Source organism: Lissotriton vulgaris, chromosome 4_1 (genome assembly GCF_964263255.1).
Source record: "Lissotriton vulgaris chromosome 4_1, aLisVul1.2, whole genome shotgun sequence".
Taxonomy (NCBI): domain Eukaryota; kingdom Metazoa; phylum Chordata; class Amphibia; order Caudata; family Salamandridae; genus Lissotriton; species Lissotriton vulgaris.
The window spans coordinates 1908055126-1908070904 of record NC_141691.1 but is presented as its reverse complement, the minus strand read 5'-3'; the positions used below and the strand labels follow the sequence as shown (position 1 = coordinate 1908070904).

The 15779-nt window shown below is 42.7% G+C and overlaps 1 protein-coding gene across 2 annotated transcripts in view; it reads left to right on the top strand.

Annotated features, from left to right (window-relative positions):
- Positions 1-15779, top strand: part of NDRG1 (N-myc downstream regulated 1) — a 166382-nt gene that overhangs the window by 69328 nt on the left and 81275 nt on the right. For both annotated transcript variants that reach the window (XR_015309930.1, XM_086966247.1), the window contains exon 3: positions 2975-3010. Coding sequence is in view for 1 of the 2 variants with exons in the window: in XM_086966247.1 (XP_086822373.1) it covers positions 2975-3010 (36 nt within the window). In the remaining variant the exon portion in view is untranslated. The remainder of the gene's footprint in view (positions 1-2974; positions 3011-15779) is intronic.

The following is a 15779-nucleotide window of genomic DNA, read 5'->3' as shown; positions in this document are numbered from 1 at the left end:
GTTGTATGGATCCCTAATGTGGATTTTCGATGTCTTAGGCAAAAACAGATCATGCATGCACGCCATGACATAGGCTTGACTCACGGTTTGCAGTTGTCCACAAAGTACTACCCTCCTAGTGATGTAAGGTTACTGCCTTCACCAAGAGTTAAGCAGCACAAGCATGGTGGTGGCAGCATACCTTATAGTAGGACTGAACAGGTCCCTTTTTAACTTGCCACTGGAGTGAGGCCAACAGGCACACTCACCTTTTTTAAAGCTCTGCTACTGTGTACTTAACTTGCCCTTGGCCTACATCACTTATGTGTGAAGTTCTACGCAGTGAAGGTGTAGTGACTCTGCGCTAAATGTATGTATACCTGGAAAGGGTACAATATATGGATAAGGAAACGCTGTGCATTACATGCATGGGGAGTAAGTGTACTGGGTGTATGAACAACCTGCAAGGGATCCATTAAATGTGCAATATAGTACTGTGCAGTGTGTGAGCAGTGAAAGCATGTGCCAGTTGTGTGTGTGCTTATGAAAAGAACAATACATGAAGGGTAAAGTAATGTGCAGCATACAGATAGAGAACGTGTGTGCTGGAAGTGTGTATTTGCAGGCAGCATACCATGGCACAATCCAGAAATGCTGCATTACTGAACAGTTCATGCAGAGTGCATGTGTGCCGAGTGTATGTGTCTGTAAGGGCACAATGCATGGAGGTAACGGCACTGAGTACTGTGTGTGTTGTGTTCATATACGAAGTATAGGTGTGCCTGAAATGGTAGATTACTTGGATTCCATTTGGGAAGCTCCGGCCACCCTGGTGAGGATGTGAGGAGGAGAGTAATTCCCCGGCAATTGCTGCATTACTGTGAGGTGGGTGTGACCTACTGGAGAAGAGAGAGAGGGAGAGCGAGACAGACCCCCCCTGTACCTTTCAAACCATGTTATTTGATACATTGAAAGATCACAAGGAAGGGAACACATCTCAGGAAGGAGATATGGCTGATAATGGAATCTTAAAGAGTAGGGCTGGGGGCCTGGGATTAACTTTTTGAAGCACATATCACTGTGGCTGGCATCCAGGTGTAAACTCAATCACTCCCATTGCCTGTGTTGTGGAACTAGCCGCTTTGGAGCCTCTCCTGCTGCGACAGACAGCCTTTCAAGAGGAAAAAAGAGAAGAGAATGATGTGCCTCATAGAAAACAGAACCCAAACGTAAAACTTCAAAAACCCAGACCCTTAGTCACATGTGGTTTTTGGAAATCGACTCGAAGAAGGGGCGGTTGAGACTTCAAAAATGTATTAACCGCCAAAGTGCCAGACTGACTGAATGAGAATGCAACACTCTGCAAGACTGGGGCCGAGGTCAGCTAGCCTCCCTGCTGGGTGAGGGGACATCCTCCCCACTGAACCCAAGACCACCTGCTCTGGAGCCTGTTGCACCCAAGCCTACCAGCCTGTTAAAACCAGTGGGCTCTGAGGTTGAGGAGAGTATTGGAGGGAGCAAGATCCGGTGGTGAGCCCTACCAAGAGGATTCTCAGTGAGAAGACAGCTGTGCACCTAACAGGTCATTGCCCATGTGCAGGATCAGGTTGGTATCTCCTTATGCCAGGAGAGGGCTGCAGTGAAATTGGCCATTAATTAATTGAGTGCAGTGCTGGGAGTGGGAAAGCCGGGCTGCCGTATTGCGGTGACCTCCGTATGTCAGGTGGGGCTGCAGTGGAAGTAATTGCTGCCAACAAAATGCCAAGACCACTGTGGACCTCAGCAGTGACTCCCTATGCTCTGAGGGGCCAGAGTGATTTAGGCTGTCCAGAGAAGACCAACACCTTGAAGCAGGTAGCGACATGGTCCTGTATGCCAGGGGGGCTTCCGGAACCAGATACTGAGCAGTTCAGGCCACTGCCCTGAGACTGAAATTTGCAACCCATGGGTCGAAACCAGCATCCTGATCTGGCTCCGACAGTTCGGTGGACTAACCAGGACGCCAAGGGGACATACTACATCACTGTGCCAGATCGGGAGCATCAGGATCAACCCTCCCCCCAACCCCCCTTCTAAACTCACCTCTGTTTGGGAAGTGCTGTACTTGGTGCCGATCAAAGCCCAGGAGTACCTCCAATCACTGTTTTAGCCAGCTTTACAGCTAAGGGAGTGCATCCAGAGTGCCAGTGGTCTGGGCACCCACTAAGATACTGAAGGCTTCCTCACTGCTGGAGCAGGTAGGACTTGTTAAGGGCCGATCGGGTCCCAGGGGACTTGCTGCTAGAGGTTCTGTGGCACCGTAGACATTTATGAATGTTTTCTAGGCATTTGAGTGGACTCTTGAGTTAAGGCCTATTAGTGAATTTCCCTGGATGCGGCCACCAGTCAATGGAGAATAACCGCAGCTTCAAGAAGAGCAGCTGGGAAAGGAATTTGCCAGTGAAACGCTAGAGCCCTGACCTCCAGGGGACTGCATCATTGCTTATGAATGTTGTTTTGCTACTTTCAATGCGTAGAGTTGGAATTAAAATACTTCTCTTTAATATAAAAATAAGTATTTGACTGGCCATTGATTGTCATTGCTGTACGCATATTGAGTAATCGGTCCGGTTCGATTGCCTATACCCGTTTCATTAAAACTCCCACTGACATAAGAAGAAACAATCTATGACCAACATGTGTATGTGTCAGCTGTGCCATGATTGTGGTGTATTATATGTATGTGTACTACACGTCCAATGCCTTCCAATACCCTGAGATGACCCATGTTGCCATCTTGGAAGCACATATGTTGGCACCACGAAGGGCAGTGTCCCCCTGTAGAATGCAAACTGTTACAGTGCAGAGTTTGCAAGAGTACACATTTTATGCACAAGTAGTCAGAGTTAAATTGCAAAAATTTATACTGAAGGTTCGATCATAAATGTTGAGTATAACTGCATTCAGTATTCAACAAAATATATTTTTCATCTCCAAACTGCATTTTCTTTTTCAGGGAATCTCGGTTATCTTTCCAGAGCTCGAAATTCAGGCAAGTAGTAACTTCACATTTTCTGTTATTTAATACACATAGTTTCATACGATGGTTTTCTTTGAGACCACCTAAGCTTTAATATACAGCGTGACATTTGAAGTGAGCCTACTGAACTGATAACCAGCCTGTATGTAAACTCAAATGATTCCCTTGTGAAGATTTGATGGTAGGAAGTGACCATCTGCAAGAATGAAATTTGCCCACCCTAACATGATTCAGGAGTTCTCTAAATCAGGTAATAGAAGGTAGTCCTCCATTTCCCCCTGTCTAATACAGGTTTGATTTGTATTCACTTGCAGGAATTCAGGCCTGGATATTTTTTTTTTTTAGAAGTGTACAAATCCCATAGTGCCATGTGATTGCAAGGAGAACCTGAGTGGGACAAAACAGTGCCAAGGATGTTCTTCATCAGCGACCAAAATACCACTGGGAATGGAAAATATTATCAGGGATTAGTTATGGACTTTGGATATGAGGGGAAAGAGTATGAAGAGGGAAAAAGTGGTGTTTGAATGCTGTTGGCTACACTGCCTCTCCTCTAACCCGTGACATGGGTTACTAATGCAAGCTGTAGCGGGTTGCTTTTTGCGACTGTCATTGCCTGACAAGTGTGGTGCTGCATGGTGTAAGAAGAGAAAATTTAGGGGTAGCAGGGGACCCAAGGAGTATGAAAGCAAGAGGGGCTAGATAAAGGAGAGGCCGAAGAGCAAGAGGAGAAATTGGAGAGGTGAGAGGATGATGGAAGAAAAAAAAGGAGAGGTGTCGGAGAATGTAAGAGAAAAGGGGAGAGGGAGGAGAGAGAAGGTAGAGGGGTGACAAAAGGACAGAGAAATCGGAGTAGGCGGGGAAGAGATGGAGATGAAATCTGAAGTGGAAAAGTGGAGATGGGGCAGTGAGATGAGAGAGAACAAATGAAAGGGGTAAACAGGAGGCAAATGTTTCATAGATCACACTGACCTAACCTTCCTGTGTTTTTCTTAAGACTGTGCCAGCTGTTTTGGGACAGGATGTTAGCTGCCAGAGCTTCATGGGTTGGAAGACTGACAGAATCTGTAGGGTGACAGCAGGGGGGGGGCTTAACATTAAACAACAAAGTATGGAATAAAATCAGGTGGCAAGAGAGAATTGAGAGTAAGAACTGAGAAACTGCTGATCTCATTTATGGGTAGGTGGTTAAGAGCTCCAGTAGACAGATTTTATAAGAGAATGGCTATCATGGGGGGCAGGGGGTAATAAGGTGTCTTGATAACAAAGAATACATAGACCAAGACTAAAGTGCTGGGGTTATAGCTTACAAATGGGTGTAAAATGACCTGTGGAAGCAGGGTTTGACACACTGAAGCAGGAGGAAACCTACCAGGACATAATTTAAGCAGCTCTTAAACCAGACGCTTTGTGCACAATACCCCCCTCCATCAGACCCTTGTCCCCGGTACTTTTCTCTGCTGATCCTGGAGGGCAAATACATTGCCAGTTCCGTCCCAAATTAGAATGTTCTAAAGCACCTAAAGGGAAAGCCTACAAGGTGGAAGGCTGCAGAAGGAGGTCTGCAAAGGACTAGGCAACATGATAGTACTAATCAAAAACCTTCAAAGTCTGACACAACAAAGAGAGAAGCTAATAGATTTAAATCTACTGAATTACTTATCTGGTTTACTAATTATAATGAAGATCTAAAATATGCTTTGAAAGACCATTTTCCCATTATACACATGTTGAAAGTGAATAGAAGTTTACTATAAATTCTTTATTAGACTTCCTTGAGAACAATTTAGCGAGAAGGATGGATTTCTTGTTTTGAACATTTTTTCTTTTTGTGAAAACAGTTTACGGCCCAAGGTGTCTCTGGAACCTTGGAATAGGACTTGTAGGAAATTGGATAATTATTTGAGGTGGGTGACTACCCACCTCTTGGAATAATCATAACTTTTCTGGGAGTTAACCCTTATAGTCCCTTAATTGACCTGAGCTCAAACCCCTGTCCCTCTGGCACAGAGCACACTAGCTTGTCTTAGGGCAATGCGTACAGTATTTATGCAGTACCAAAACTAAGTTCAAATGCAAAGCTATAAAAATCCCCAAAATAGATAAAAATGTAATAAACAAAATGACAAAACCAAAGTAGTGGATCTGGAGATATACATTCTTAACGCCGGAATAGGGCCAAGAAGCACTAAGTGCCAATGATAGTCAATGGTTGCAGTGGTCTGTGGCCTAGGAGTAATTTGAGACTGGCCACGATGGAGAGCTGACTGAATATACCAACCAGGTTAGTCCTGGTCAAAGATTTTACCTTCTGACTTCAGTCCTTTAAATTTCATTCAACCACAGGAGTACACTTCTAAAGCACCCAATCCCTACCCCTCCCCCAAAAGGACTTCAATGGACGATCTTAACGACTCACAGGGTGTCCCTTCAGGTCCAGTGCCACCGGGCAGTTGCAGGAAGGCCTCTTGTAGCTTGTGGTATCCTGTAGATTCAATAGGAGGTTGGCCTTGTAACCCTTGGCGTCTACTTCTTTTTCCTAGATACTAGAGGGAGAGCAGGTCCAGGGCTTTAGGGCTCTTCTAAGGTCCTAGTGGGTGTAAAATATCTCCTGGTCATGCCCTAACCAATGGAGGGGAGGGGGTTCATGTGGCTAACCTACCCATTTTGGGCATTTTCAGACCATGACCTTCATCCATGCTACACTTGGACTCAGAGGTCTGGGGTATGTTTGGGTAGCATACCTGGTAATCCTAGTGTCCTCCCTCATCTAACACCAATCATACCCCAAATAGACCAAGAGGCAGAAGTATGGTAGGACAAAGTTTTCCCACAACTAGTGGATATACAAGAATTGCTTTGTCATCATGTTTCTATTCCTTTAAAGTGCGCCCCCATTGTTATATGAAAAAATTGAGCAGACCTGTGAAGCAGGATTTGCCACTGTAATGTCTGAGGATGCTCACAGCCCGTCCTGCATACTCTGTCAGGTTCGGATGAGTAATCCCTGCCCATTCAGGTCAGCCTTTTGTTTGCTCCTCCGAATCACTTCACATCTATTGAAATGCTAATTACTTTCTGGTGATGTGAGAGTAAATGCAAATTTTGCCTCCAGGAAATAGTCAGGATAACAGATTTCTAAAAGTTACTTTTTCTTAATATTTATTAAAAATACAGCTTCACCATTGAATTTGTCATTACTATTAAAAATAGGGTAATTATTTTTCTAGGTAGTCCTAGTCCAGTTCCTGTATTAGGATTGTAATCCGTGCTCTATCTTTCTACATAAGACCGCTATGTCTGCCATAATGAAAAATTGTTTTGGGTCATAGTTACTGTAAGGTCATGTTAACATTACATTTCTTAATGTCCAACTTTTAAATGCCATGCACCCTGCCTTGTGGGTGATTGAGTCTACATGGGGTGCCTTATTAATATTCCAAAGGGAAATGTTGACCTCTTGAAAGCATTTATTAAGACATGTTGAATTGCAGTGTTTACACTGCCACAGTCAAGCTACAATAGTATGGTTGAACCCATGTTTTACACTTGCTGTTGTGCATGGCACAATGAGTGCTGCACTCTGCTAGTGATACTGAACTTGCAGGCCCTGGATTTACTTTCTACCATATACTAGAGTTTTATAGATAAGCAAAACATATGCCAAATAGGACTATACCAATTTCATTGTTGCAGATCCCTGCCATCGAACTTGAGGACTCTCTCTTGGGCCTCTATGCGGGCTCACCAACAGATGAGTGCCCAGCTAAACAGATATCTGTTCTTGCAGCCACCTTAAACGCACCTGTCAATAAGGTACTCACCTCCTCGCTTGTAACTGGCACTGTACCACCACTCTGGAAGCAGGCAAAAATGTTGCAACTCCTGGGAAAAAAACAATGCGGACCCCAACATTCCCATGAACCTCAGACCCATTTCCCTCCTCCCGGCCTTCTCCAACATATTAGAGAAACATGTCAACAAAGTACTCATGGAGTATGCATAGAATCACACTCCTGGACCGCACACAATCTGGCTTTAGGGCCAGTTACAAGTCTGACCTGTTAGAAGTGACGGAACATCTTAGAGATAAGCTGGATCATGGGGGCAGAGCAATGCTTATTTTACTTGATCTGTCGGCGGCATTTGATACGGTGCTCCACGAGAGGCTCCTAGACAGATTGAGGAAAATGGGCATTTAAGCGGGCATTAGATTGGATTTCCTCCTTTTTGGAGGACAGAGAACAGGTTATTTGGACCCCCCCCCCCCCCCCTGTTTTCAGCCTCTATGCCAGCATGCAGTTTGGGGTCCTGCAGGGCTTCTCATAAAGGCCAACTCTGTTTAATTTAGACATGTCATCTCTAGCATCATTAGCAGAGGCACAGGGTGCCAAAATAATTTCATATGACACTCAGTTGATCTTTACTAGTGACAAAGGCACGGACTTCAATGGGGATGCAATTAGATCCTGCCTCGCTAAGGTTTTGAGATGGCTGAAGGAGAACCAGCTCAAGTGCAATCCCGATAAAACTCCGTGTCTTCCTTGGCCAACACGCTGTGAGCAATTGGAGCCAGTGGTGGCCGGAAGATCTCTCTCCTCCCAGTAAGGCCCAATCTACAGTCAAATACCTGGGTATATACATTGATGATGAGCTCTTGATGCAGTCCAAGGTTCAGGCTTTAGTGGGAACCTGTTTTGGCTTACTATGTATGCTGAAGAAATTCCTGCCGCTTCTCCTCCTGTCTTCCAGGAAGACAGTGGTGCAGGCGATGATCACTTCCAGATTGGACTTTGCCAATGTCCTCTACCTGGGACTATCGAACTACCTTCTCCAGCGTCTTCAGGTAGTGCAAAATTCAGCAGCTAGGGCGATTTCTTAAACTAAAACCCATGTCGCATATGACCCCATCTTCAGTCCTTACACTAGCTCCCAGTGAGAGAACGGATCAAATTCAAGGCCATGGGTATTTTCTTCAAAGCCTTCCATGGCATAGGTGCCGCCTACCTTAGAAAACGAGTCAGGCGATACACACTTACTAGAGCACTCAGATCATCCTCCGCCAATCTAGCCTGCATCCCTAAAACTCATATGGTGCCTAGAGGTGGTAGGACCTTCAGCATTTTAGGAGCCCACGCTTGAAACAAGCTGCCGGCAGCTCTGAGAGCATCAACAATTCTCTCCCACATCAAAAAACAGTTGAAAACGTGGCTTTTTAAAAAAACTGAGCCTCCCAGTGGGGCAGCCATTTTTTTAAAAGTTTTTATTGCAGACTTATGACATACAGGGTACATATATTTAGGTATCGTTCTCCTGCTATCAGCGCCCCTCAACTTTCATTGACTTTCGTACACGGCCTTTAAGCCCACAAACCGGAGGTCGGGCGGCGTCATGCAACATAACTCAGATCCCAGTAGTGCAGTAACAGTTGTAGCCGTTTCGGTGATAATTCCCTTGTCAGCTTTTATTTTTCTCCCCCCTCAAACCCTCCCCCCCACATTGGCTCAACAATCTAACTCCCCTCCCACCCATCCCACCCCCTCCACCTACGCCTGAGTCCTAGGTCATCCTGCATGTATGAATGTAGTCAGGAGTCGTTGCATGTCTAAGTAAGAGATGAATCCTGTGTGTTGTCTGGGGCTGTAGCACCCAGGTCGGGAGAGCTCTGTGTCCATAGACGTGCCGTCACGTAACGCTTGCACAAGCGCTTCCCATGCAGCTGCTGCATCTATCGCTTTTATCATCCGCTTTGCGGCGAGCCAATTGATATCTAAGTGTGCTCTCACAGGCTGCCCATTTCAGGAACTCACTAACCCATTGCCAGTAGCTAGGGCCCGTTCTCGACTTCCAGTTCCTTGTTATTTCTCTTTTGGCCAAGAGAAGGCCCATATCTATAAATTTACTTGTGATCTTATTTTTGGGCGTGTGAGGGAACCAGTGCAATATACTAATGGCCTTATCGTATTGTAACCCTCTGTCCGTTATTTCGTTAAATGTCTCGCCAACCCAGTGGGGCAGCCATATGTGCACTGTTAGCCCCGGGACACTCCAGCTGTGCGCTCTCCAAGTACTGGTCATTCATTCATTCATTCATTGTGTTGAACCGAAGCACACCGGCACTTTACCTCTGGTTAGCAGGGATAAAGTGCACATGGGGCTACAGTCAGGAGAAATAAGGTTCAGCAAAAGGCACACACCCTAGAGTGAACAGGAAAAGGCTGGTATCCTAGAAGAGTCCAAAAGGAGCACAGATGCCAAAACTGCTTAATGGGAGTGAACCGAACAGAAACCACTACGGAGAAATGCGAATATCAAATGGCTCTCCATGGCAAGGCCCTCAACAGCCTGGAGTCTGAGATGCCCATTGGTACCACCAGTGTGCAGCTGCTTTGGATTTCAGCAATACCTGTGGTCTGACCCTGGCGGTTATGTCCATCACACAGAGCTGTCCTTGGGATTGTTAGGGATGGTAGTGTGCCGGCATGCTGTGCACATTGAAAACTTCCCTGGTGGTAGGAATGCACATGAGGTACTTGTATTTGAAATCTTTTGGGCTCTAGTATGCTAATCACTAGTGAACTCTGCCAGTAAGGTAAATATGGCGCCGAGTTTGGAGGCCCTGTCAATGCTCTATTCTCTCCGGGGAAAGCTAGTCTTAGATGGACTCTGATGGGAATGGTACCTGGGCCAGTTGTGAACAGGTTGGTGCTAGTCCATGCTCAGACGAATCGCTACTGCAATGCCTGTCTTGACCATAAATAACCATATAGGTCTATTGCAATGTAAGAATTCTTTAGTACCTGCTTTGCAATGGAATTGCTTCCTACAAGGACTTGTAGAGTTAATGCCCCAGTGAAATGATTGAAAGCTGGTGAATACAACAATACCAGTTTGTGTGTGTTTTTTTTTAATTAAAAATAATTTTTAAGTTTAAAAAAAATCCTAATTCTTTAGGACTTTGGGCAGGAGAATGGCAGAATCGCTGTAACGTTCTTTGGTTTCCAACTCCTTCACACAAATGTTTTAATGGTCATCGCTACCTCTTTTTGAATTCTTCACAAAACTGCTTTCAATTATGCACACCTTGCAAGTGTGTTAATGCCTTCTGAAAGTTGGTAGAAAATGGTTCACCCAGAAGCTTATTTCTATATGTAGACCTCTGTCCAGGAAGCAGTGTGAAACATTGCTTCGAACTCTGATCCCAGCAACACAAGCCTTTACCATCTCAATGTACTACCTCCTACTGCTCCCGTATCCCAGCTGGATCAGTGACTTAATATCGAGGGACATAATATAGAATGCCCAAAATATCAAATCCAAAATATCTAAGTACAGAATATCGATCCCTATCTACAAACAGGTAAGTACCAAAATATCGAAACAATTAAATAAAACATACTTAAAATAATGTAAAAAATCTTAAAATCTAAACATAATAAATGTAATGTAAAAAAAAGTAGAGAATTTGTTGGATAGTGAGAGGGTAAAAGTTACTATTCCCACTCCAGTGAGTGCAACAGTAGGGAAAGCGTTGGATAGTGTAGGGGTAAAAATTACTATTCCTACTCCAGAGAGTGCAACAGTAGGAAAAGTAATGATTTAATATTAAAATAAATACATTATCAATGCCAATAAATTAATTAAAAATACTTACAAATTAATAAATTAATTACCAATTAAATGTGTTTATTACAAATTAATAACAATTAATTATCAATTAATCATTATCAATTAATTAGCAATACATATAAATACAAATAAATATTTACTTATTAACAATTAAATTACTTCCTACCTATTCCCTTATAAACCCGCTACAAATAAATTATACAATTAACATAATTTTCAATTAATCAATTTATTTACCAATTAATAAATTAATTACCAATTAATAATTATCAAGCAATTCATTATCAATACATATAAATAAAAATAAATATTAACTTTATTACAAATAAATTACTTCCCACCCTATTCCCCTATAAACCCACAACCCGCTCCAAATAAATAATACAATTAACAGAATTATCAATCAATTCATAAAAATTATTTACCAATTAATACAAATTAATTTACAAATTAAATTTTTTTTATTACCAATTAATAATTACTTACCAATTAATAATTATCAATACATATAAATAAAATGTTATATTTAATTGACTATAATTAAATTACTTCCCACAACCCGCTACAGAATTAAATTACGCAAAAACGTAATTACATAAAATTCATAATTCAAAAAATTAAACATACATTACAAAATTAATACATAATTTTAATACATATACTACAATACATAACACTAAAAAAATTGATATGGGAATAGATATTTTAAATTCGATGTTATGGAATTCGATATTTCATACCCCAAATTCGATATTCGGACTACCTATATTTTGATAATTCGATATTTTGGGAAGTCTATATTTTGGAATCGATATTTAGGGTGTTTACTATCCCAGCTACCTCTACAATCACGAATTGCTTGTATATTTCCTTTAACAATGTGGAGCTCTGCTGCTTGTGGTTAGGTTTATGTTCTTTATGCCACATACAAAACAAGCATTTTCAATGCAGTAGGTCTCACATTTGTGTTAGAGCTATTGTCGTTGCAAATAGGAATGTGTTTCACTTATGTTTTGAGCTTATTTGTTTGCTGTTCGCCTTGCTTGTAAACATGGGCATTCTTTAAATTCCATACTAGAGAGATTGCGGCTGTAGTCCTGCAGGAGCAGTTACTCCTAAAACAGCTTATTGCTGCTGCCTTTAGAAGACCTGATGATAGGAAGAGTGTGTGACCGACCTGGGCTTCCGTCAGATGCAGGCAACATGATCAGGAAGTGGAAACGGAAGCCAAAGGGTTTAACAGCAGGTGCGCTAATCACCCCAGCTTCAGTTGAAGGACACACCCCCGGCTGTAAACGCTAAAGGCTGAAAAGACTGAGAAAATGCAAAAAAATAAAGCGCGGTGTTCCACACTGCTTCACCAAAAATACATTGCTAGATGGAAGTTATGCGATCTACCCCGTGGCCACTATTGTTAAAGCTGAAGCATGGCATGCCACGTTGCTGAAATTAAAAATTATTTAGCGTGGCTGTAAAAAATACATAAAATAAAGCACGGCATCCTGCGCTGCTTTACCCGCTTCCGTGCGGCGCGAATTCCACGCCCATGCTCACTCCGCCTTGCGTGGGCGGAGTCATGACGGAACGGTTCCGTCATCAGCACAGCTCACCCGTAGCTGATGACGGAACCGTTCTGTCATCAGCATGGAAGGGGTTAAAACGAAAGTATGTTATGTGTGTGCTGCTTATAAAAGTGGATCGTGCTGCACTGCTTATTAAAATATATATATATATATATATATATATATATAATATTGCAGTTAAGCAACCTGCACATACGATTTTTTTAAAACAGGAGATTAGGAGGTACTGAGGAGGGACCACTAGGCCTATTGGCAAATCAAAAGCCACCATTTACAAAGGACCGTAACAAGAGCCAATTGACAAGATGGGTGGAAAATGGGCGGAGCATAACAACCATCCTGAATACAGCATGTCTCAAAAGGACATTGCAAGCGCTGCTTAGGCAAGACCTAAAAATGGTTGACTTATAAAAACTGCAGCATGCCCTGACCTCTTGAACCTCCATTTCTGCTTCCCTGCGTGCATCTGTAACAGTCTAAATCATCCGGTTCCCAAAGGCTGACTACTCTGTTATGCAGGGGTATCTTGGCGCTGTAGACAAACACAGGTAAGTTATGACGCCAGATTAAAGTAAAACGGTCTTAGCAGTTTCCTGAATTTAACATGGTCGATGCAGGTGCAGCTGTAATAAGGTAAGTCATTCCAATAGGAAGGGGCCACGTAAGAGCAAGACCTACCTCCACATCTTGTCAGTCAGATATGGGGTTTGGGTCGGTGACTAAGGCTTTATCCTTGGATCTCAAACTCCTGGCTGGACAATAATAACTAGGCTTCTGATGTAGGACCTTTTCCCTATTCAAGATTTCTGTGCAAGTCAACACATTTTGAAGATTGTTCTTTCCCTGACCGGCAGCCAGTGTAAGTCTTTACGTAGAGGTGCAGGGGGGGGGGGGCAGAAGGAAGATTACAAACTAGCAATTCTGCTGTGTTTCAACTATTGGCATTTTGGACATTAGTCTCGTTCACTGATGCAAGTGGTGCATTTCCATGTCGTCTACTAATATTTAGTGCCTGGACTTGTTTTCCTTCAGTAATTACCTTTGTCGGATTGTAGGAAGTTGGTGCGCTATATAGCGTACTACAACTAAGTACACTGTGCAGAGTCCAGTGGGTCCCCAATTGGTTTACAGAGGCAAAAGTAGATAATACGAATGCCCTATAGATTGCCATATGGCTCATCCCTCTTGGCATTACTGTTAACCATATGCACGCTACCAGTATGCACGGTTCCAGGAGCATTTATATAAAGTGAACAATAATGGTGTGATGGAGGAGGTTTGTGGCGCTCTACATGGCATTTTCTGCCCAGCTAACATTGCTGTGACAATTCTTGTTGGCTATGAAAGAGGTGAAATGAAGTAAATCCAGTGGTCCCTGCTCAGTCTATCAAGTTACATTGTATGGTAATTTGTCGTATGCAACTGTGCGGTCAAGACGTATTAGAACCAATTTCCCTTCATTCTTTGAAGTTAATATTACCTTTTTGATGTTGACCATTGTAGTTTTGGTGCCTCCAGGGGGCATGGACCCTGACTAATAAATGAGTAAAACACTGATTTGCTCTCCCTAATTTCGGATTTGTTAAGCAACAACTTCCAGGATTTTGGGGAAAACAGGCTAGCGAATGGTAGCAATTTACTGAAGTTGCAAGGGCAGCAGTTGGTGACTATCCCAGGTGTGTGATAGTAGTGTACTTTAGGGTGATAATATTCTTTAAGCAACGCGCTTAAAACACGTGAGGACTAGAATGAGAGCTGTGAACAGTTGTTTTAAGCTGGCAGCGCAATAAATGGTCCTGTTTAAAGGTTTGTACTTCAATGCTAGTCTCAAGAACACACCCTCTTCCAAAGGCTTAAATGGTGTGAGCTGCACTTGTAGGATAAGTAGGTAAATGGGAAGTAAAGTGGAAGAGGCAATGACCATTGTCTTCTTGAATGTTTGTGATATTAGATACAATACATGATCTGGGGTTATGGGAGTGTTGTGGGGAATCAGAGGGTGCATTTCCTCAAAGCATTGGAGTTCATCAAGTCATGGAAAAATGGCAACACATATTTATGGATTTGTTTAATACCACCTAAACACATTTCATGAAGAATGCATTTGATGCTCTTTTTCTTTGTGCTAGCCCCTCCTACAAATTGTATCTTGCTTTGCCTGTAGTAGTCCTTGTTTACAGCTGTCAACATCCTCTTTTTATTTTGGCCAATTGCTTCTTGAAGTATTTGTTGGTTAAATTAAACCCCGATTTTGTTTTTACTGAACTGAGAATGGCCAACGTCTTCACTGAAATGTTTTAGATTATTTTTAGTTGAGTTTGCATGGTGGAGATCATCTTTATGATTGCTTTTCAGATCCTGTTGCAATCTTACATACAAATGTTTGTGACTTGAAGCAGGTTCAATTTTCCTTTAGGAGCAATATTGACACCTAATGTTTTAGAGTGCAAATGATGAGCGTATTGAGACAGAATATCAGAAACACAAATCTTGTAGGACAAATATTGTCTAGATGTTTCTATAGATAAGTAAAGTTTTACTATGATTCCACATATCGGTCTCTTAACGATATATATATATCTTCAAGGTACATAGATGTGGAGTTAATATTAAATCTGTACTTACCTATTCACACTTACCTTCTTGATATTTTGCTCCACTATATTTTTGACACAATAGTCCATGCACACAATATTTTTGTTTCCGATAATCTGTCAGTGATCCGATAATGAGTAGACCGACTCGCTCTAAGGTGGTACCATTAGTTTAGCTGTTTATTGTGAGAACACTAAATTTGGTGTGTAGTAGATTGTGTGGTTGGACCGTTTTCCGCTTACTGAATCCTAAAGCTAGCATATTATCCATGTCTGGAACAGGTTTATTATTGTTTGTAAATGTCCCCATTATCGGAGCAGTGAAGAACCGGGTTTTAGAACCCAGTGGCGCCAGGGATAATGCCTGATGTCTTCGGATTCCCCTGCGTTGGCAAACAGAGACACAGGACACTTCTTGATGACGTCAAAGACCAAATTTATTGGCTGCAACCAGCAACAGAGGTCTACGAAGCACAACACGGGTGGTTCGCTAGAGACTGCACAAATTCATAGAGCGGAGCATCGTCTTTTATGCTAAAAATCACATTCCTGGCTAGCATAAATTATATACAAACTGACCAATCGTAGGGTGACATTTCAAACATATCGCATAACGACAATCCCACTTTCCGTTGTCCAGCCCACCAGAAATGACCAAGAAGAATCCAACATTCCTGTTCGAACAGGCCGGACAAACCCATCGTAAAGGACCTCAACCCAATCAATAATTAAGCCATAAAGGAAGGAACAGAAGCAGATGAGAAGCAAGATAGAAGGGTGTGTGCATGTACCATAAACTCAGCAATGTCCTGCTCTTTGATCTCTATCTGACCAGCTGCTTAACAAGGAACTGGCTCAACGAGGTCAACCTCGGGCAAAGGAGTCAGCTCGTTCAGGTCACGAAGAAGTCAGCTAAGGTGTACGTGTCCCAAAGACTCGTTCGGCCGTAGTCATCGGCCTATGTGAGGGCAACCA